We start from the raw sequence: 18,320 nt of genomic DNA, 5'->3' as shown, positions 1-18,320 counted from the left end.
TACTGCAACCTCTGCCTCCCAGGTTCAAGTGATTCTTATGCTTCAGCCTCCCTCTCGGGTAGCTTGGATTACAGGCGCCTGCCACCATGGCTGGCTAATTTTTTTTTTTTTTTTTTCAGTAGAAACAGGGTTTCTCCATCTTGGCCAGGCTGGTCCCAAACTCCTGACCTCAAGTGATCCGCCCGCCTCAGCCTCCCAAAGTGCTGGGATTACAGGAATGAGCCACCACACCTAGCCCTCAGTGTCATTTTAATTTGCATTTCTCTTATAAGTAATGATGAATATCTTCTTAAAAGTTTAAGGGCCATTCGTATTTTTTTTTTCTGTGAATTGCCTACTTATATTCTTTTGTCTATTTTTTTTCCCATGGGCTTGTCTTTTTTCTTGAGTCCTAGGAGTTTTTTGTGTATTACAGAGATTAGCCCTTTATCTGTGATAAATGGCAAATATTTTTTCAGTTTTTCCTTTTTAGCTTTGCTTATGTATTTCCTCCTTCTTAGAAGTTTGTTGTTGTAACTATCAAGTGTTCAGAATCTTCAATTTTTTTATTTTTAAATTTTTATTAAATTTTTATTTTTTAGAGACGTGGTCTCTGTCATCCAGGCTGGACTGCAGTGGTATAATCATAGCTCACTGTAATCCCAAACTCCTGGACCCAAGCAGTCCTCCTGCCCCAGCCTCACAAATAGCTAGAACCACACCTGGCTAATTTTTATTTTGATTTTTTTTTTAATTTTTTATATGGGGTATGGCTATGTTGCCCAGGCTGCCCTCGAACTCCTGGCCTCAAGTGATCCTCCCACCTTGGCCTCCCAAAGTGCTGGGATTACAGGCATGAGCCACTATACCTGGCCCATTTTTTTTTAAGATGCCTGGACCTTATCATTAGAAAGATATTCCCCACCAAATAGCTACCAAATTGTCCCAACACCAGTGACTAAAATGTCCATATTGACCCTACTGATTTGAGATGCCTTCTCTTTCATCCACTGACTACCTGTATATATTTCTGGACTTTCTGTTCTGGTCCATTGGTATTTCTCTATTCATGAATTAATACCACAGTACCAATTGTTATGGACCTTAGAGCATATTTTAAAATCTGGTAGGGCTGGTGGCTTCTCATTGCTTTTTTTCCCCCTGAGTCTTCCTGGTTCTTCTTGTTTGTTTAGTTTTGTGTATGACTCTAAAATTAGCTTTCCTATTTTCTGTCCAAATGCCTATTGGTATTTTTATTGGATAGCATTGGATTTATGAGTCGAAGTGGGAGAATCATTTTTATGATGTTGATTCTTCCTATTCAAAGATCTCCTGTGACTTTCCATTGGTTAAAGCCTTTTGTGTTCTTCTGGAGTGTTTTTGAGTCTTCCACTTAAGTTTTGTACATTTCTTAAGTTTATTCCTGGATATTTTATATTTTTGATACCATTATAAACAAGGTCTTCTCATCCATTATATATATATATATACACACACACACATATATATATATATATATATATATTTTTTTTTTTATTTGAGACAGTCTCGCTCTGTTGCCCAGGCTGGAGTGCAGTGGTGTGATCTAGGCTCACTGCAGCCTTGACCTCCTGGGCTCAAGCAGTCCTCCCACCTCAGCCTCCTGAGTAGCTGGGACTACAGGCATGCACCACTCTATCCAGCTAATTTTGTTCATTTTTTGAGAAGACCAGGTCTCACTTTGATTCCCAAGGTGGTCTTGAACTTTTAAGCTCTGGTGTTCCTCCTGCCTTGGCCTCCCAAAGTGCTGGGATTACAGGCATGAGCCACCACACCCAGCCTCATCCATTATATCTTTAACCACTATTGTTGTTCTAGATTTCCTTTATTTTCTTTTTTAAAAAAGATTTTGCTTAGCTCCATTTTTTTTCATTTTTTACTCTCATTTTCATAGCCCAGGATATTTTCTGAAAATTTTCAAGTGATTCTTACTATATCTCTGTCTTACAATGAATTATCTTGAAAATTAATGTAAGAAATCAACATTGTGAAGATTGATTAGGATTTCTAGTGTAAATGTTGGATGTAATGGTGAGTTTATCATAAGTCCTTAAAGGGTATGAAGGCTGAACCCCAGAGTGTATTTTGACATTGGTTTAGTGAAGGCAGGCTGAGCATGAACCAGAACTTGAAACCGTGAAAGTTAACAGATTAGCTACTGAATAACTATTTTAGCTAAATGTTGAATGGCAAGGGTTAAAAATTATTTATCCAAACCAAAATATCACCAACTTAGAATGAAACTCTGAGTTAAATAAATCTGAAATTTTATTCAGAAAGATATTATTATTGCAATTTTATTAAAAATTTCAGGAATCATCTTTTATTATTATTATTATTATTATTATACTTTAGGTTTTATGGTACATGTGCGCAATGTGCAGGTAAGTTACATATGTATACATGTGCCATGTTGCTGTGCTGCACCCACCAACTCGTCATCTAGCATTAGGTATATCTCCCAATGCTATCCCTCCCCCCTCCCCCCACCCCGCAACAGTCCCCGAAGTGTGATGTTCCCCTTCCTGTGTCCATGTGTTCTCATTGTTCAATTCCCACCTATGAGTGAGAATATGCGGTGTTTGGTTTTTTGTTCTTGCGATAGTTTACTGAGAATGATGATTTCCAATTTCATCCATGTCCCTACAAAGGACATGAACTCATCATTTTTTATGGCTGCATAGTATTCCATGGTGTATATGTGCCACATTTTCTTAATCCAGTCTATCATTGTTGGACATTTGGGTTGGTTCCAAGTCTTTGCTATTGTGAATAATGCCGCAATAAACATACGTGTGCATGTGTCTTTATAGCAGCATGATTTATAGTCCTTTGGGTATATACCCAGTAATGGGATGGCTGGGTCGAATGGTATTTCTAGTTCTAGATCCCTGAGGAATCGCCACACTGACTTCCACAATGGTTGAACTAGTTTACAGTCCCACCAACAGTGTAAAAGTGTTCCTGTTTCTCCACATCCTCTCCAGCACCTGTTGTTTCCTGACTTTTTAATGATTGCCATTCTAACTGGTGTGAGATGGTATCTCATTGTGGTTTTGATTTGCATTTCTCTGATGGCCAGTGATGATGAGCATTTTTTCATGTGTCTGTTGGCTGCATAAATGTCTTCTTTTGAGAAGTGTCTGTTCATGTCCTTTGCCCACTTTTTGATGGGGTTGTTTGTTTTTTTCTTGTAAATTTGTTTAAGTTCATTGTAGATTCTGGATATTAGCCCTTTGTCAGATGAGTAGGTTGCGAAAATTTTCTCCCATTCTGTAGGTTGCCTGTTCACTCTGATGGTAGTTTCTTTTGCTGTGCAGAAGCTCTTTAGTTGAATTAGATCCCATTTGTCAATTTTGGCTTTTGTTGCCATTGCTTTTGGTGTTTTAGACATGAAGTCCTTGCCCATGCCTATGTCCTGAATGGTAATGCCTAGGTTTTCTTCTAGGGTTTTTATGGTTTTAGGTCTAACGTTTAAGTCTTTAATCCATGTTGAATTGATTTTTGTATAAGGTGTAAGGAAGGGATCCAGTTTCAGCTTTCTCCATATGGCTAGCCAGTTTTCCCAGCACCATTTATGAAATAGGGAATCCTTTCCCCATTGCTTGTTTTTCTCAGGTTTGTCAAAGATCAGATAGTTGTAGATATGTGGCATTATTTCTGACGGCTCTGTTCTGTTCCATTGATCTATATCTCTGTTTGGTACCAGTACCATGCTGTTTTGGTTGCTGTAGCCTTGTAGTATAGTTTGAAGTCAGGTAGTGTGATGCCTCCAGCTTTGTTCTTTTGGCTTAGGATTGACTTGGCGATGCGGGCTCTTTTTTGGTTCCATATGAACTTTAAAGTAGTTTTTTCCAATTCTGTGAAGAAAGTCATTGGTAGCTTGATGGGGATGGCATTGAATCTGTAAATTACCTTGGGAAGGATGGCCATTTTCACGATATTGATTCTTCCTACCCATGAGCATGGAATGTTCTTCCATTTGTTTGTATCCGCTTTTATTTCCTTGAGCAGTGGTTTGTAGTTCTCCTTGAAGAGGTCCTTCACATCCCTTGTAAGTTGGATTCCTAGGTGTTTTATTCTCTTTGAAGCAATTGTGAATGGGAGTTCACTCATGATTTGGCTCTCTGTTTGGCTGTTATTGGTGTATAAGAATGCTTGTGATTTTTGTACATTGATTTTGTATCCTGAGACTTTGCTGAAGTTGCTTATCAGCTTAAGGAGATTTTGGGCTGAGACAATGGGGTTTTCTAGATATACAATCATGTCATCTGCAAACAGGGACAATTTGACTTCCTCTTTTCCTAATTGAATACCCTTGATTTCCTTCTCCTGCCTAATTGCCCTGGCCAGAACTTCCAACACTATGTTGAATAGAAGTGGTGAGAGAGGGCATCCCTGTCTTGTGCCAGTTTTCAAAGGGAATGCTTCCAGTTTTTGCCCATTCAGTATGATATTGGCTGTGGGTTTGTCATAGATAGCTCTTATTATTTTGAGATACGTCCCATCAATACCTAATTTATTGAGAGTTTTTAGCATGAAGGGTTGTCGAATTTTGTCAAAGGCCTTTTCTGCATCTATTGAGATAATCATGTGGTTTTTGTCTTTGGTTCTGTTTATATGCTGGATTACATTTATTGATTTGCGTATATTGAACCAGCCTTGCATCCCAGAGATGAAGCCCACTTGATCATGGTGGATAAGCTTTTTGATGTGCTGCTGGATTCTGTTTGCCAGTATTTTATTGAGGATTTTTGCATCAATGTTCATCAAGGATATTGATCTAAAATTCTCTTTTTTTGTTGTGTCTCTGCCAGGCTTTGGTGTCAGGATGATGCTGGCCTCATAAAATGAGTTAGGGAGGATTCCCTCTTTTTCTATTGATTGGAATAGTTTCAGAAGGAATGGTACCAGTTCCTCCTTGTACCTCTGGTAGAATTCGGCTGTGAACCCATCTGGTCCTGGACTTTTTTTGGTTGGTAAGCTATTGATTATTGCCACAATTTCAGCTCCTGTTATTGGTCTATTCAGAGATTCAGCGTCTTCCTGGTTTAGTCTTGGGAGGGTGTATGTGTTGAGGAATTTATCCATTTCTTCTAGATTTTTTAGTTTATTTGCATAGAGGTGTTTGTAGTATTCTCTGATGGTAGTTTGTATTTCTGTGGGATCGGTGGTGATATCCCCTTTATCATTTTTTATTGCATCTATTTGATTCTTCTCTCTTTTTTTCTTTATTAATCTTGCTAGCGGTCTATCAATTTTGTTGATCCTTTCAAAAAACCAGCTCCTGGATTCATTAATTTTTTGAAGGGTTTTTTGTGTCTCTATCTCCTTCAGTTCTGCTCTGATTTTAGTTATTTCTTGCCTTCTGCTAGCTTTTGAATGTGTTTGCTCTTGCTTTTCTAGTTCTTTTAATTGTGATGTTAGGGTGTCAATTTTGGATCTTTCCTGCTTTCTCTTGTGGGCATTTAGTGCTATAAATTTCCCTCTACACACTGCTTTGAATGTGTCCCAGAGATTCTGGTATGTTGTGTCTTGGTTCTCGTTGGTTTCAAAGAACATCTTTATTTCTGCCTTCATTTCGTTATGTACCCAGTAGTCATTCAGGAGCAGGTTGTTCAGTTTCCATGTAGTTGAGCGGTTTTGAGTGAGATTCTTAATCCTGAGTTCTGGCTTGATTGCACTGTGATCTGAGAGATAGTTTGTTATAATTTCTGTTCTTTTACATTTATTGAGGAGAGCTTTACTTCCAAGTATGTGGTCAATTTTGGAATAGGTGTGGTGTGGTGCTGAAAAAAATGTATATTCTGTTGATTTGGGGTGGAGAGTTCTGTAGATGTCTGTTAGGTCTGCTTGGTGCAGAGCTGAGTTCAATTCCTGGGTATCCTTGTTGACTTTCTGTCTCCGTTGATCTGTCTTATGTTGACAGTGGGGTGTTAAAGTCTCCCATTATCAATGTGTGGGAGTCTAAGTCTCTTTGTAGGTCACTCAGGACTTGCTTTATGAATCTGGGTGCTCCTGTATTGGATGCATATATATTTAGGATAGTTAGCTCTTCTTGTTGAATTGATCCTTTTACCATTATGTAATGGCCTTCTTTGTCTCTTTTGATCTTTGTTGGTTTAAAGTCTGTTTTATCAGAGACTAGGTTTGCAACCCCTGCCTTTTTTTGTTTTCCATTTGCTTGGTAGATCTTCCTCCATCCTTTTATTTTGAGCCTATGTGTGTCTCTGCACGTAAGATGGGTTTCCTGAATACAGCACACTGATGGGTCTTGAGTCTTTATCCAATTTGCCAGTCTGTGTCTTTTAATTGGAGCATTTAGTCCATTTACATTTAAAGTTAATATTGTTATGTGTGAATTTGATCCTGTCATTATGATGTTAGCTGGTTATTTTGCTCGTTAGTTGATGCAGTCTCTTCCTAGTCTCGATGGTCTTTACATTTTGGCATGATTTTGCAGTGGCTGGTACCGGTTGTGCCTTTCCATGTTTAGCGCTTCCTTCAGGAGCTCTTTTAGGGCAGGCCTGGTGGTGACAAAATCTCTCAGCATTTGCTTGTCTGTAAAGTATTTTATTTCTCCTTCACTTATGAAGCTTAGTTTGGCTGGATATGAAATTCTGGGTTGAAAATTCTTTTCTTTAAGAATGTTGAATATTGGCCCCCACTCTCTTCTGGCTTGTAGGGTTTCTGCCGAGAGATCCGCTGTTAGTCTGATGGGCTTCCCTTTGATGGTAACCCGACCTTTCTCTCTGGCTGCCCTTAACATTTTTTCCTTCATTTCAACTTTGGTGAATCTGACAATTATGTGTCTTGGAGTTGCTCTTCTCGAGGAGTATCTTTGTGGCGTTCTCCGTATTTCCTGAATCTGAATGTTGGCCTGCCTTGCTAGATTGGGGAAGTTCTCCTGGATAATATCCTGCAGAGTGTTTTCCAACTTGTTTCCATTCTCCCCGTCACTTTCAGGTACACCAATCAGACGTAGATTTGGTCTTTTCACATAGTTCCACATTTCTTGGAGGCTTTGCTCGTTTCTTTTTATTCTTTTTTCTCTAAACTTCCCTTCTTGCTTCACTTCATTCATTTCATCTTCCAGGGCTGATACCCTTTCTTCCATTTGATCGCATCGGCTCCTGAGGCTTCTGCATTCTTCACGTAGTTCTCGAGCCTTGGTTTTCAGCTCCATCAGCTCCTTTAAGCACTTCTCTGTATTGGTTATTCTAGTTATACATTCTTCTAAATTTTTTTCAAAGTTTTCAACTTCTTTGCCTTTGGTTTGAATATCCTCCCGTAGCTCGGAGTAATTTGATCGTCTGAAGCCTTCTTCTCTCAGCTCGTCAAAGTCATTCTCCGTCCAGCTTTGTTCCGTTGCTGGTGAGGAACTGCGTTCCTTTGGAGGAGGAGAGGTACTCTGGTTTTTAGAGTTTCCAGTTTTTCTGCTCTGTTTTTTCCCCATCTTTGTGGTTTTATCTACTTTTGGTCTTTGATGATGGTGATGTACAGATGGGTTTTTGGTGTGGATGTCCTTTCTGTTAGTTTTCCTTCTAACAGACAGGACCCTCAGCTGCAGGTCTGTTGGAGTACCTGGCCGGCCGTGTGAGGTGTCAGTCTGCCCCTGCTGGGGGGTGCCTCCCAGTTAGGCTGCTCGGGGGTCAGGGGTCAGGGACCCACTTGAGGAGGCAGTCTGCCCGTTCTCAGATCTCCAGCTGCGTGCTGGGAGAACCACTGCTCTCCTCAAAACTGTCAGACAGGGACATTTAAGTCTGCAGAGGTTACTGCTGTCTTTTTGTTTGTCTGTGCCCTGCCCCCAGAGGTGGAGCCTACAGAGGTGGGCAGGCCTCCTTGAGCTGTGGTGGGCTCCACCCAGTTCGAGCTTCCCAGCTGCTTTGTTTACCTAAGCGAGCCTGGGCAATGGCGGGCGCCCCTCCCCCAGCCTCGCTGCCGACTTGCTGTTTGATCTCAGACTGCTGTGCTACCAATCAGCAAGACTCCGTGGGCGTAGGACCCTCTGAGCCATGTGCGGGCTATAATCTCCTGGTGCACCGTTTCCTAAGCCCGTCGGAAAAGCACAGAATTCAGGTGGGAGTGGCCCGATTTTCCAGGTGCCGTCTGTCACCCCTGGAAAGGGAACTCCCTGACCTCTTGCGCTTCCCGAGTGAGGCAATGCCTTGCCCCTGCTTCGGCTGGCGCACAGTGCACTCACCCACTGACCTGCGCCCACTGTCTGGCACTCCCTAGTGAGATGAACACAGTACCTCAGATGGAAATGCAGAAATCACCGGTCTTCTGCGTCGCTCACGCTGGGAGCTGTAGACCGGAGCTGTTCCTATTCGGCCATCTTGGCTCCTCCCCCCCAGGAATCATCTTTTTAAAGTTTGACATTGAAGGCAAGAGATCATTTCTTTTCTTTCTTTCTTTCTTTTTTTTTTTTTTTTGATGGAGTCTCGCTCTGTCGCCCAGGCTGGAGTGCAGTAGCGTGATCTTGGCTTACTGCAACCTCTGCCTCCCTGGTTCAAGCGATTCTCTTGCTTCAGCCTCCCAAGTAGCTGAGATTGCAGGCACCCACCACCACGCCCAGCTAATTTTGTATTTTTAGTAGAGATGGAGTTTTGCTGTGTTGGTCAGGCTGGTCTTGAACTCCTGACCTCAGGTGATCCACCCACTTCGGCCTTCCAAAGTGCTGGGATTACAGGCATGAGCCACCACGCCCAGGCAGCAAGAGATAATTTCTCAGCACCATCAGTTGCTAGATTGCATGTGAGTTCATTAGATTGTATGTATGTCATATGAAAGAGATAACTAGAAATTAAATGCAACTCTAAAAGTTTGTTTTGCAATGTTATAAATGTTAATGCACCAAACAATTCTACAAAGACTAGAATTATGTTATAATCTAATATCTATTATTGTATCTTGTATTGTTACTTAAATTTTTAGGTATTTATTGGCTTAACCAAATATATTGTTTTTCCTTAAGTTATTTAATTATTGCACTCTTCATTCATTAATTCACTCAAATATTCACTGGCTGTTTACCTATTTTTTAATGTATTCCCTTTTTAAAAGCCAGGTTTATTGAGGTATAATTTACATACAACAAAATTCATTTCTTTTAAATATACAGTTCAATGAATTTTGACACTGCATACACTTGTGTAACCACACCAAAATCAAGATAATAGAACATTTCTATCCTCCTGGAAATCTGCTTTTGCAGAACATGCCCTTCTCCTACCCTGGCTCTTGGCAACTACTGATCTGTTTTCTGTCTCTATAGTTTTGCCGTTTTTAGAACATCATGTATTAGATAACCTTTTGTTTTCTAGCTTCTTTCACTTAGCATAATGCTTTTGAGATTCATCTGTGATGTAATATGTATCAATAGTTTGTTCCTTTTTTACTGCTGAGTAATATTCCATTGTCTGGATATATCACACTTTACTTATATATTCACCATTCATTGAACATTTGGGTTGTTTTCAGTTATGAGGTATTATAAATAAAGCTACTATGAACGTTTGCTTACATGTTTGTGTGAGCACGGGTTTTCATTTCTGTTGGAATAAATACCCAAGGTGAGATTCCTTGGTTGCATGGTAAGTGTATGTTTAACTTTAAAAACCTGGCAATCATTTTTAGAAGATCTGAACATTTTTCATTTCCATCAGCAATGTAGAAGCTTTTCAGTTGTTCCACACCTTTACCAACTTTTGTTATTTAGGAATTTTAAATTTTATCAATTCTAGTGTGAAAGGGTATCTTACTGTTTTAATTTGCATTTCCCTACTGACTAATAATGTTGAACATCTTTTCTTATGCCTATTGGCCATCTGTATATCCTCTTTGAAGTCTCTGTTTGTACTTGTTTGCCCATTTTAAATTTATCTTTTTTTGTCTAATTGAGTTGTGTATTTTATATTTTCTGGATACCAGTCCTTCGTCAGATAAGTAGTATGCAATATTTTCTACCTGTCTGTGGCCTGTCTTTTCATTTCCTGAACTGTGTCTTTTGAAGAACAGAAATTTTAAGTTTTTGACAAAGTCCTGTTTATCAGTTATTTTTTCCTTTATTGTTTGTGCTTTTTGTGTTTATCTTAATACATTCTTAATAGGTTAACTATTTTGTATATCAAATTAACAGCTCTCACAGTCATTAATTGGTACTTTATTCTTACAATAATAAAGGTAAATATATCTCTCAAGAGATTAATACAATTTTTACTCCATCTTACATATAGACTTAATAAATACAAATGGTACACTTTTTTTATATTACTCAGATTGTCATGCTGGTCACTGTGCCATCGTGCAATAATTGGTCACTAACAGTCAAGGGATACCAAAAATGATATTGCAGGAGACGTTCAGTTACTTCTGAAGATCAGAGATGATTTTTGCCTAAGTCAAACTTTGGGATATCCCTAATTTACATTGGCTGGTTCTTTGTGTTTATTTTGGCATTAAGTACAGATTTAAATCTTTCCATGAAGAGACTCAAGCGCAATCATAATTTTTCACAAGACTAAGTCATATGCTGGCTACCCAAGCATTTGCTGACTATTTGTTATACAGGGACACAGGCCCTACTCACAAGGATGGCTATGGGAACATTATGCAAAGGGAGTTATTAAGAAATTAGCTTTGCGATCCCTCTGGAGTATCTTCCTCCTGCTATGAAATCAAGAGAGTGGTTTGGATGAGGCTTGTGGCCTTTAACATTTCATGTGTATAAGGATCACTGTCATCTAGACATCGGAACTTTTAAAATTCCATGACTTTCCTTCACTGTACCAGAGTAATTGTGACCCAGCTTCATTTGCTTAAATGCAGTTAAGGTTTTGCTGAATTTTTAGTGTTTAAGAGATTGCGTTGGGGTACCAGGTGATAGGAAGAGAAAATAAAAGGTTTCTGCCCCCGAGTTGACACTCTTGAGTGTAACACAACTGTGCACAGTGAGCCAAAGGGTGAGGCAGGCTGTGTGGCTGAGTTTAGGGTATGTGGGGATCAGTTGTAGGAGATGAGACAGGAAACATATTCAGGCAATAGATTGTGGGGGACCTTGATTGCCCTTTTGGGGCCCAAGGCTTCATTCCATTAAAAAGTGAATTGGCATTCATGAGTGAAGGCTTGGGCTGATTTAGGCCTACCTGAGAGTGACCCTGGCCTCCTATGCTCTATGTCATTGAAAACAGTAAGAGTTAAGATAATTCGGGGATGTTGCACCTACCTTGGTTGTCACATGGAGCTGCCCCTCCACTGGGAAGCTGTAAATTGGCGTGGGGACATTTGCTATTCCTGAAGGTGGTATAAAAGATTGACAGGAAAAAGGCTGTGTTTTTTTTCATCAACAAAATCCACAGACATCTTGCCTATCATCCGTGGCAGTCATACGTGACCTGTGTGGATGAGGGGCAGAAGTAGCTGTAGACTTGGGTAGCTGCTGGGCGTCCCATTGAGATGAAGCTGCGGTCCCTGATGGTTTTCCTCTCCTGTGTGCTAATATAAAGGTAAGTAAATATTGTATTAAATGGAAACCGGTGTGTGTCTTGGGGCTCTGGTTGCCGCTTGATCTCATCACCGTAGCTGTGCCACTGCACTGACACCTTGAAATGGAAGATTAGCATTACAAACTGGGCTAACTGGACTTGTGTTGGGGATACGGGGGATCTGAATGGGGGTTAGAGCAATGATAAGGTGAGAATAGGGAGGATCATCTGCCTTCAGGACAGACACTGAGACTGCTGTCAGCAGTTCTGGCACATGGTCTGGGGAAGAAGGAAGAACAGAACTTCCAACTTTAGCTCTGGTGAGAGGTCTGAATGGGGCCAGGGGCTCTTCTTAGCTGTTTAAACATTTTAAAAGTTTTTATTTTAAATAACAAAATTTAACAGTGCTTATATATGCCAGGCACCATTCCAGGCATTTTATTTTATTTATTTTTATTATTTTGTTTTTGAGACAGGGTCTTGCTCTGTTACCCAGGCTGCAGTGCAGTGGTGTGATCATGGCTCACAGCAGCCCCAGTGTCCTGGGCTCAAACGATCCTCCCAACTTCGGCCTCCCAAAGTGTTAGGATTGCAGGAGTGAGCCATGGCTCCTGGTCCATTCCAGACATTTTATAAATATTAACTCATTTAATTCTTCTAACAACTCAATACCATTTATAGTTTCCTGATGAGAAAATTGAGGCACAAAGAAGTTGAGTGACTTGCTCAGGTCATGTAGCTTAGTAAATGGTGAAGCTGAGCTTTGAATCCAGGCAGTCTGCCTCTAGACTCCCTGCTCTGAACCCTTCTGATTTCTATAGCTTCTCTTCCCCCATTCTTCCTCATAAGAAATAAGTGGTTTATGGTTTTGCTCCAGTGTTTGGGTTTCTTTGTGGCCACTCAAGATCAACCAATTCTTCGGGAAAGTGAAACCCAAGGCTCCACTGCCCAGCCTGACTGACTGCATTGACACGGTGGACAGCAGGGCAGAATCCAAGAAGATTTCTTGATTGGATGCTGAGCTAGTGAAGTATAAGGATCAGATCAAGAAGATGAGAGAGGGTCCTGCAAAGAGTATGGTTCAGCAGAAAGCCTCGCGAGTTTTAAAGCAAAAGTGGATGTATGAGCAGCAGCAGGACAATCTTGCCCAACAGTCATTCAACGTGGAACAAGCCAATTATACTATCCAGTCATTGAAGGACACCAAGACCACGGTTGATGCTATGAAACTGGGAGTAAAGGAAATGAAGAAGGCATACAAGCAAGTGAAAATCGACCAGATTGAGGATTTACGAGACCAGCTAGAGGATATGATGGAAGATGTAAATGAAATCCAAGAAGCACTGAGTCGCAGTTATGGCACACCAGAACTGGATGAAGATGACCTAGAAGCAAAGTTGGATGCACTGGGTGATGAGCTTCTGGCTGATGAAGACAGTTCTTATTTGGATGAGACAGCATCTGCACCTGCAATTCCAGAAGGTGTTCCCACTGATACAAAAAACAAGGATGGAGTTCTGGTGGATGAATTTGGATTGCCACAGATCCCTACTTCATAGATTGGCATCATTCAAGTATATCTTGTAAAACAAACACATATTATGGCACTAGGGGACTAAGAAATATTTATCTTTCCAAATTGACATAACAGATTTACGTTTCTTTCCTTTCTTTGAAGGAAAGTTTAATTACATTGCTCTTTTATTTTTTCCATTAGGAGACTCATTGTTTGGGAAATGCTTTTTTTGTACTAAAATTTGATTCCTTTTTTTCCTATGAAAATTGAACTTAGTTTAAAAGTATCTTTGGCTTGTATGACTTGTTTTCATTCATTAGTAATAATTTGAAATAAAATTAAGGAAATGGAATGTTAAAAATACATGACACTGTAACTCTGCAGTCTCAAAATGACCTGATAAACTGATAAGACAAAGATGAGATTATTGGGGCTGTTCATATTATGTTTCAGAACCATTTTCTATTGTGGTATTATAGGTTGGTTAAAGTGATGGCCTTTTTGGTGAGTTTTGTTGTGTCTTGTGAACAAATCATTACTGTGTCCAATATTGGAATGGAGTTATCACTACTGTATCATGAGTGGGTATTTTTATTCTGTGGTTCCCTCAGTATTACGTCTTGACTTGTAATCAATAATGAATATTTCTTGATATTTAATGTATAGGACATTTATTTATACTCAATAAATATTTTTCAAAAGGATATAATTTTAATGATATCACTTCAGCTTAAAACCTCTACTGCGGAAACCACATTTAATAGAATTTTAATGTCATTTTAGCCTATAACTCCACTACAGAAACCAAGTTAACCATTGTGAGGAAAGAGCAAGGAACAATCTGGGCTTGGGCCCTGGGTCTACCATTTACTAACTACTGAGTAGTCTATTCAACTTCTCTAAGCTTCTGTTTCCTTATTAGTAAAATCATGCTTATCTCATAGAGCTTTTGTGAGGAATAATTGAGGTAATGGTCATAAGTACCTTGTTAACCGCAATGAGCTATTCTCATATGAGGGATTGTTAACAATAAAAAAAGCAACTGCTTCAAAAAAATAAAAAGAAGTGGAATTAATCGTTTTTAAAATGTCATTGTTTGTTGCTGCTGTTGTTGTTTTGAGAGGGAATCTCACTCTGTTGCCCAGGCTGGAGTGCAGTGGTGTGATCTCAGCTCACTACAACCTCTGCCTCCTGGGTTCAAGCAATTCTCCTGCCTCAGCCTCTCAAGTAACTGGGGCTACAGGCGTGTGCCATCATGCCCAGCTATTTTTTTTTTTTTTGTACTTTTAGTAGGGATGAGGTTTCACCATGTTGGCCAGGCTGGCCTTGAACTCCTGACCTGAAGTGATCCACCCACCTCAGCCTCCCAAAGTGCTGGGATTACAGGCGTCAGCCACTGTGCGCAGCCAAAATGTCATTGTTGATGACTGAGTCAGAACACTCACACAGGTTACAGCTGCACAGGGTGGCATCACTGGGCAGTTTCCAGGAGGCATGGATTCCTTATGGTGTGTGTGGGTGAATATAGCACCTGCCCTTTGGCTTGTACACCTGTCCTGCATACCAAGGAAGGCCTATGCTATGGTTTTAGGGCCTCATATCACATTTCTTGACCCCCTTTGCTACTGAGACAGCCCCCTCTCCAAAATTCTTGGGGTCAGAAGGTGTATTTCCCCCTCCTCTTGGCGTCCTTGACGGGGTCCTTGGCTTTGATGCTCCTGTAGTCTCCTACTTTGCCTTTCCATAGGAGAGTGAGTAAATTTTCTTTGGGAGGAAACCCAGGCAAGTCTGAACAATGAATGTGCATTTGGGGCTGACTCTGGGATTCACACATTGCTTTGTGGTGATGTTTTTGCTTTCGTTTCTTTTCTTTCTTTTTTTTTTTTTTTTTTTTGTAGAAATCTTATTGCCAATACACCATGGGCTGCCCCACCCAGGCACATTAGTCATGGCAAAGGAAGCAAATCATTCCTTTTTGAAGATGAGCCTTATATTACATGAATCATTATATTAATCCTTACATGAAGTCCACCTGTTATATGTGGTGGTGATTGTATTTTGTCCATATTTCCTTTGCTGGGTGGGGAGATCAACTGTAGCTTTTTCATCCTGATTTTCATTCCTTGCTACAAAGCTGTCACAGTACTCCAGCTCCACACACTGCTGGCTGAACAGAGGCTGCTAAAATAGGTTGATCAAGTTGTGTTTTTCATTGTCGTAATTTTGCACCAAATGAAGCGTGACACATCCCACTCTGTGACAGAAGCTGTGAGTGACAGTTAGTTCCGTGTGGTGGCCTAAAATTACAGAACGTTACCTGCTGCTTACTAAGGAAGAATCTTCTGGAGGTTTTCCCTGTACCTCTGCTTGGAGCCCACAATAGGACTTGTGTATGGCATCTAATAAATTGCAATCCCAGTGTGACAAAGACCTGCAGGCACAGAGAAGAAATAACTTGGTCACATAAAGTTTTGGAGTTCTCAAATCACTCATTTAATGTTATTTTTAAACATCCATCTCTCATTTGGTTACTTTCTTTAATAGTCCAATTTTTATGTGTAATACAGAAATCAAATATCATAAATGGGATTGATAAAAGTCCTTCTTTGCCTCGTGGAATTTTAGTTTTTACAAATAACCTTAGAATAATTCAGGTAACTAAGGTATTTGGAGCAACAGTGCTTACTTGTACATGAAGAACTCTCTATCACTCTCTATTTTCCATTTTTCTGCAAGTAACTCAATTAGCTAGTTTAACAAACATTGTCACAGAAACAAAGTGTTTTTTTTAAAGCTATGGATCCTTGTGTTTATATTTTTAAAAAGCCATAAACAGGCATTTCTACCTTATTAAGAGGACTTAAACAGGTGTTTAAGCATTAAGACAGTGATGATTTTAAAACATAATAAAACTCTAAGTTAAGGCTTTTGTTTTGAAACCCACATTCATAGCTACTTATATGTGGAACACCTTTGTATTTGGGAGCAACGTGCTATTAAGGCTGTTGTTGGCCCTAGTACTCACTACCCGCCCTTACACACACACACACACACACACACACCAGAGAGAAACAGTGTTTTTTTAGAGCCCAGGACCATCAAAATAGTTTTTTGACTTATCAAGCCTTGAACTAGAATAGGAAACCCACGTTTGTTCTAGTGTTTATGTGTTTAATGGTTCATACCATGAAGTTATATTTTGATTGCAGATGTGGGAAGCAAAATGGAAAAAAATGCATCTTGCTGACAAACATTGCCGACTGCCTTCACTAACTGCACTTAGCACAATACGTAATCATCTTTTCTCTTTGTTTACTTATTTATGGGCTACCCCTCCCTACCTGCTCTAGACTGAAGTTGAAAAAGGCAAGGCCTTTGCTTGTCTTCCTCGAGATTGCGCAGATATTGTTTGCAAGAGAGTCCCTATAGCCTTTGGTGGGTTGGTGGCTGTGATAGGGAGGGTCTTTTGTCAACCCTGGGCCTTCACTTTGGAAGCCATGCTGTGTTGCGATTAATTCTAATTAACCCATGCAGCATCCGAAGATAACCCCACAGGGAACTGAATTTTGAAGCAAACGTGTTTATTTCTTGGAAGCTTAATGGACAGATTGGGGGAAAAAAAAAAGAATAATTTGCTTCTAGCTTTGGAAGCCAGAGAAACCACAGGCTGAGGAGCATGCCCTTGTCCCTCAGTCTCCTATTAGCTTGCAGCTCTAATTTCTATCCAGGGTAATATGACCGAGGGGAACTATTTGCATCTTTGAAAATTCCACTCTTCTGCTGGCTTATAACAATAGAACAGTGCAAATGTATCTTGTGTGTTCTCTACCATTATGGATAATTACTAATGAAGTCTCTTTCTGGCAATTCTCATTAAGTGATTTAATTTTAGAAGTGGAAAGAACCATACCTATTGGAACACTTGAATCTCAACAGACTATTAAACTTTATTAAGAATAAGAATTATTCCCTGGAATTTTGTAAGATCACCTTAAATCAAATTATATTTTCAAAAAGGACCATAAAGATAATTGCAGTCAGAAAAAAATGTTTTAAATCATTATTAATGTAGTTATATGTATAAGGACCAGAGGCGATCCTTTTGTGGGCATGCTGATTTGAAGTCCTTTGTTCAGCCTGTTTGTTCTTAAGTTTATATTTTGTTGTACTGTGAGACCTTACCTTTAACATCCACTCATGTGATGCCTTATCACTTTTTTGAGAGGTTTTATTCTGGAAATTCAGGATATAGTCTTGGCAGTCTAAAAACATAGGTGGTTTTGCTTTGCTATATCATCTCAGTGATCCTCGGGGGTTATTTGGATGATCAGTTCCATCAGCTAGGGTCCTCTTCTTTTCTCTTCTCTGCCATGGCTGTGAGGGAGGTCTTGGAGGACAATAATGCCAGGTAGAGGAGGATGCAAGGTGTATGTGGGGAATTCTGAGGAGTTGAATATGAGTGTTTATGTGTAGGGGCAGATGGCAGTGGGAAGTGAAATTGGCAGATGCCAGTGCTTTGTGGGCCTTGAATGCCATGTTAAGGAGCTTGGATTTTTTTTTCCCATGGATGATGAAGCTGCTCAATAATTTTAAGCAGGGTCATGGCATGACTAGCCTCATTTGTGATTCAGAGAAATTAGTCTGGTGGCTGATGGAGAAGGAATGATTGGGGAATCAGGGGAGAAGCAGGGGGGATAGTTAAACGATTGCAGAAAATCCAGTCAGGGAGCTTGAACCAGAGTAACGATAATAAGGAGAAGAGGGGGTGACCAGGAAAATGCTTGAGATGTAGAGTTGGCAGGAGTGGGAAAGGACAGGATATGGGTGTGATGATGTGCTACTCAGTGGCACTAAGTTTTTGTGCTTGAATCAAATAATTGCTCAAGTCCTAGAACCAAAGTTTCTTTCTGAGGAAAATCTTGTTTGTGATTATAGAACTTCTCTTCAGCAGACAAGAATATGCAAGTCAAGATCTTTGATTTCTTTTTCATAACAAGTATCATTACAACCAACATACCTGGAAGATGTAGCCTATAGATCTTTTACGTTACCAGCTATTGAGGTCCTCAGTAATGACCTTAATCATGTTTGTTGTTCATCTTGTTCTTGTCAGAAGCCTGGCTGAAAATTTTGGTATTTGAGAGAGGAATGTTCTTAAGGAATATATTACTTACTAGTTTCTCAAAAAATAATTTAAGTCAAAACATCAGGAAATGACAGATTAGACCATGTTATTTTGCCCTTCAGCCTTTCACTCCTGGAATTGCCCTTATAGAACCAAACTAAATTTATGTCTTTAG

At 39.9% G+C, this 18,320-nt stretch overlaps 2 protein-coding genes across 8 annotated transcripts in view; both read left to right on the top strand.

Annotated features, from left to right (window-relative positions):
• SLC9A7 (solute carrier family 9 member A7) overlaps positions 1-18,320 on the top strand; it is a 167,426-nt gene that overhangs the window by 27,907 nt on the left and 121,199 nt on the right. The gene's annotated exons all lie outside the window — the stretch shown is intronic.
• LOC103889045 (charged multivesicular body protein 5-like) lies at positions 11,960-13,729 on the top strand. The gene has a single exon (XM_054544165.2). It carries the CDS (start codon positions 12,557-12,559, stop codon positions 13,061-13,063), a length of 507 nt encoding a protein of 168 aa, XP_054400140.1. The 5' UTR covers positions 11,960-12,556; the 3' UTR covers positions 13,064-13,729.

This window comes from Pongo abelii, chromosome X (assembly GCF_028885655.2).
Source record: "Pongo abelii isolate AG06213 chromosome X, NHGRI_mPonAbe1-v2.0_pri, whole genome shotgun sequence".
Taxonomy (NCBI): domain Eukaryota; kingdom Metazoa; phylum Chordata; class Mammalia; order Primates; family Hominidae; genus Pongo; species Pongo abelii.
This window is presented reverse-complemented; position numbering and strand designations above follow the sequence as displayed.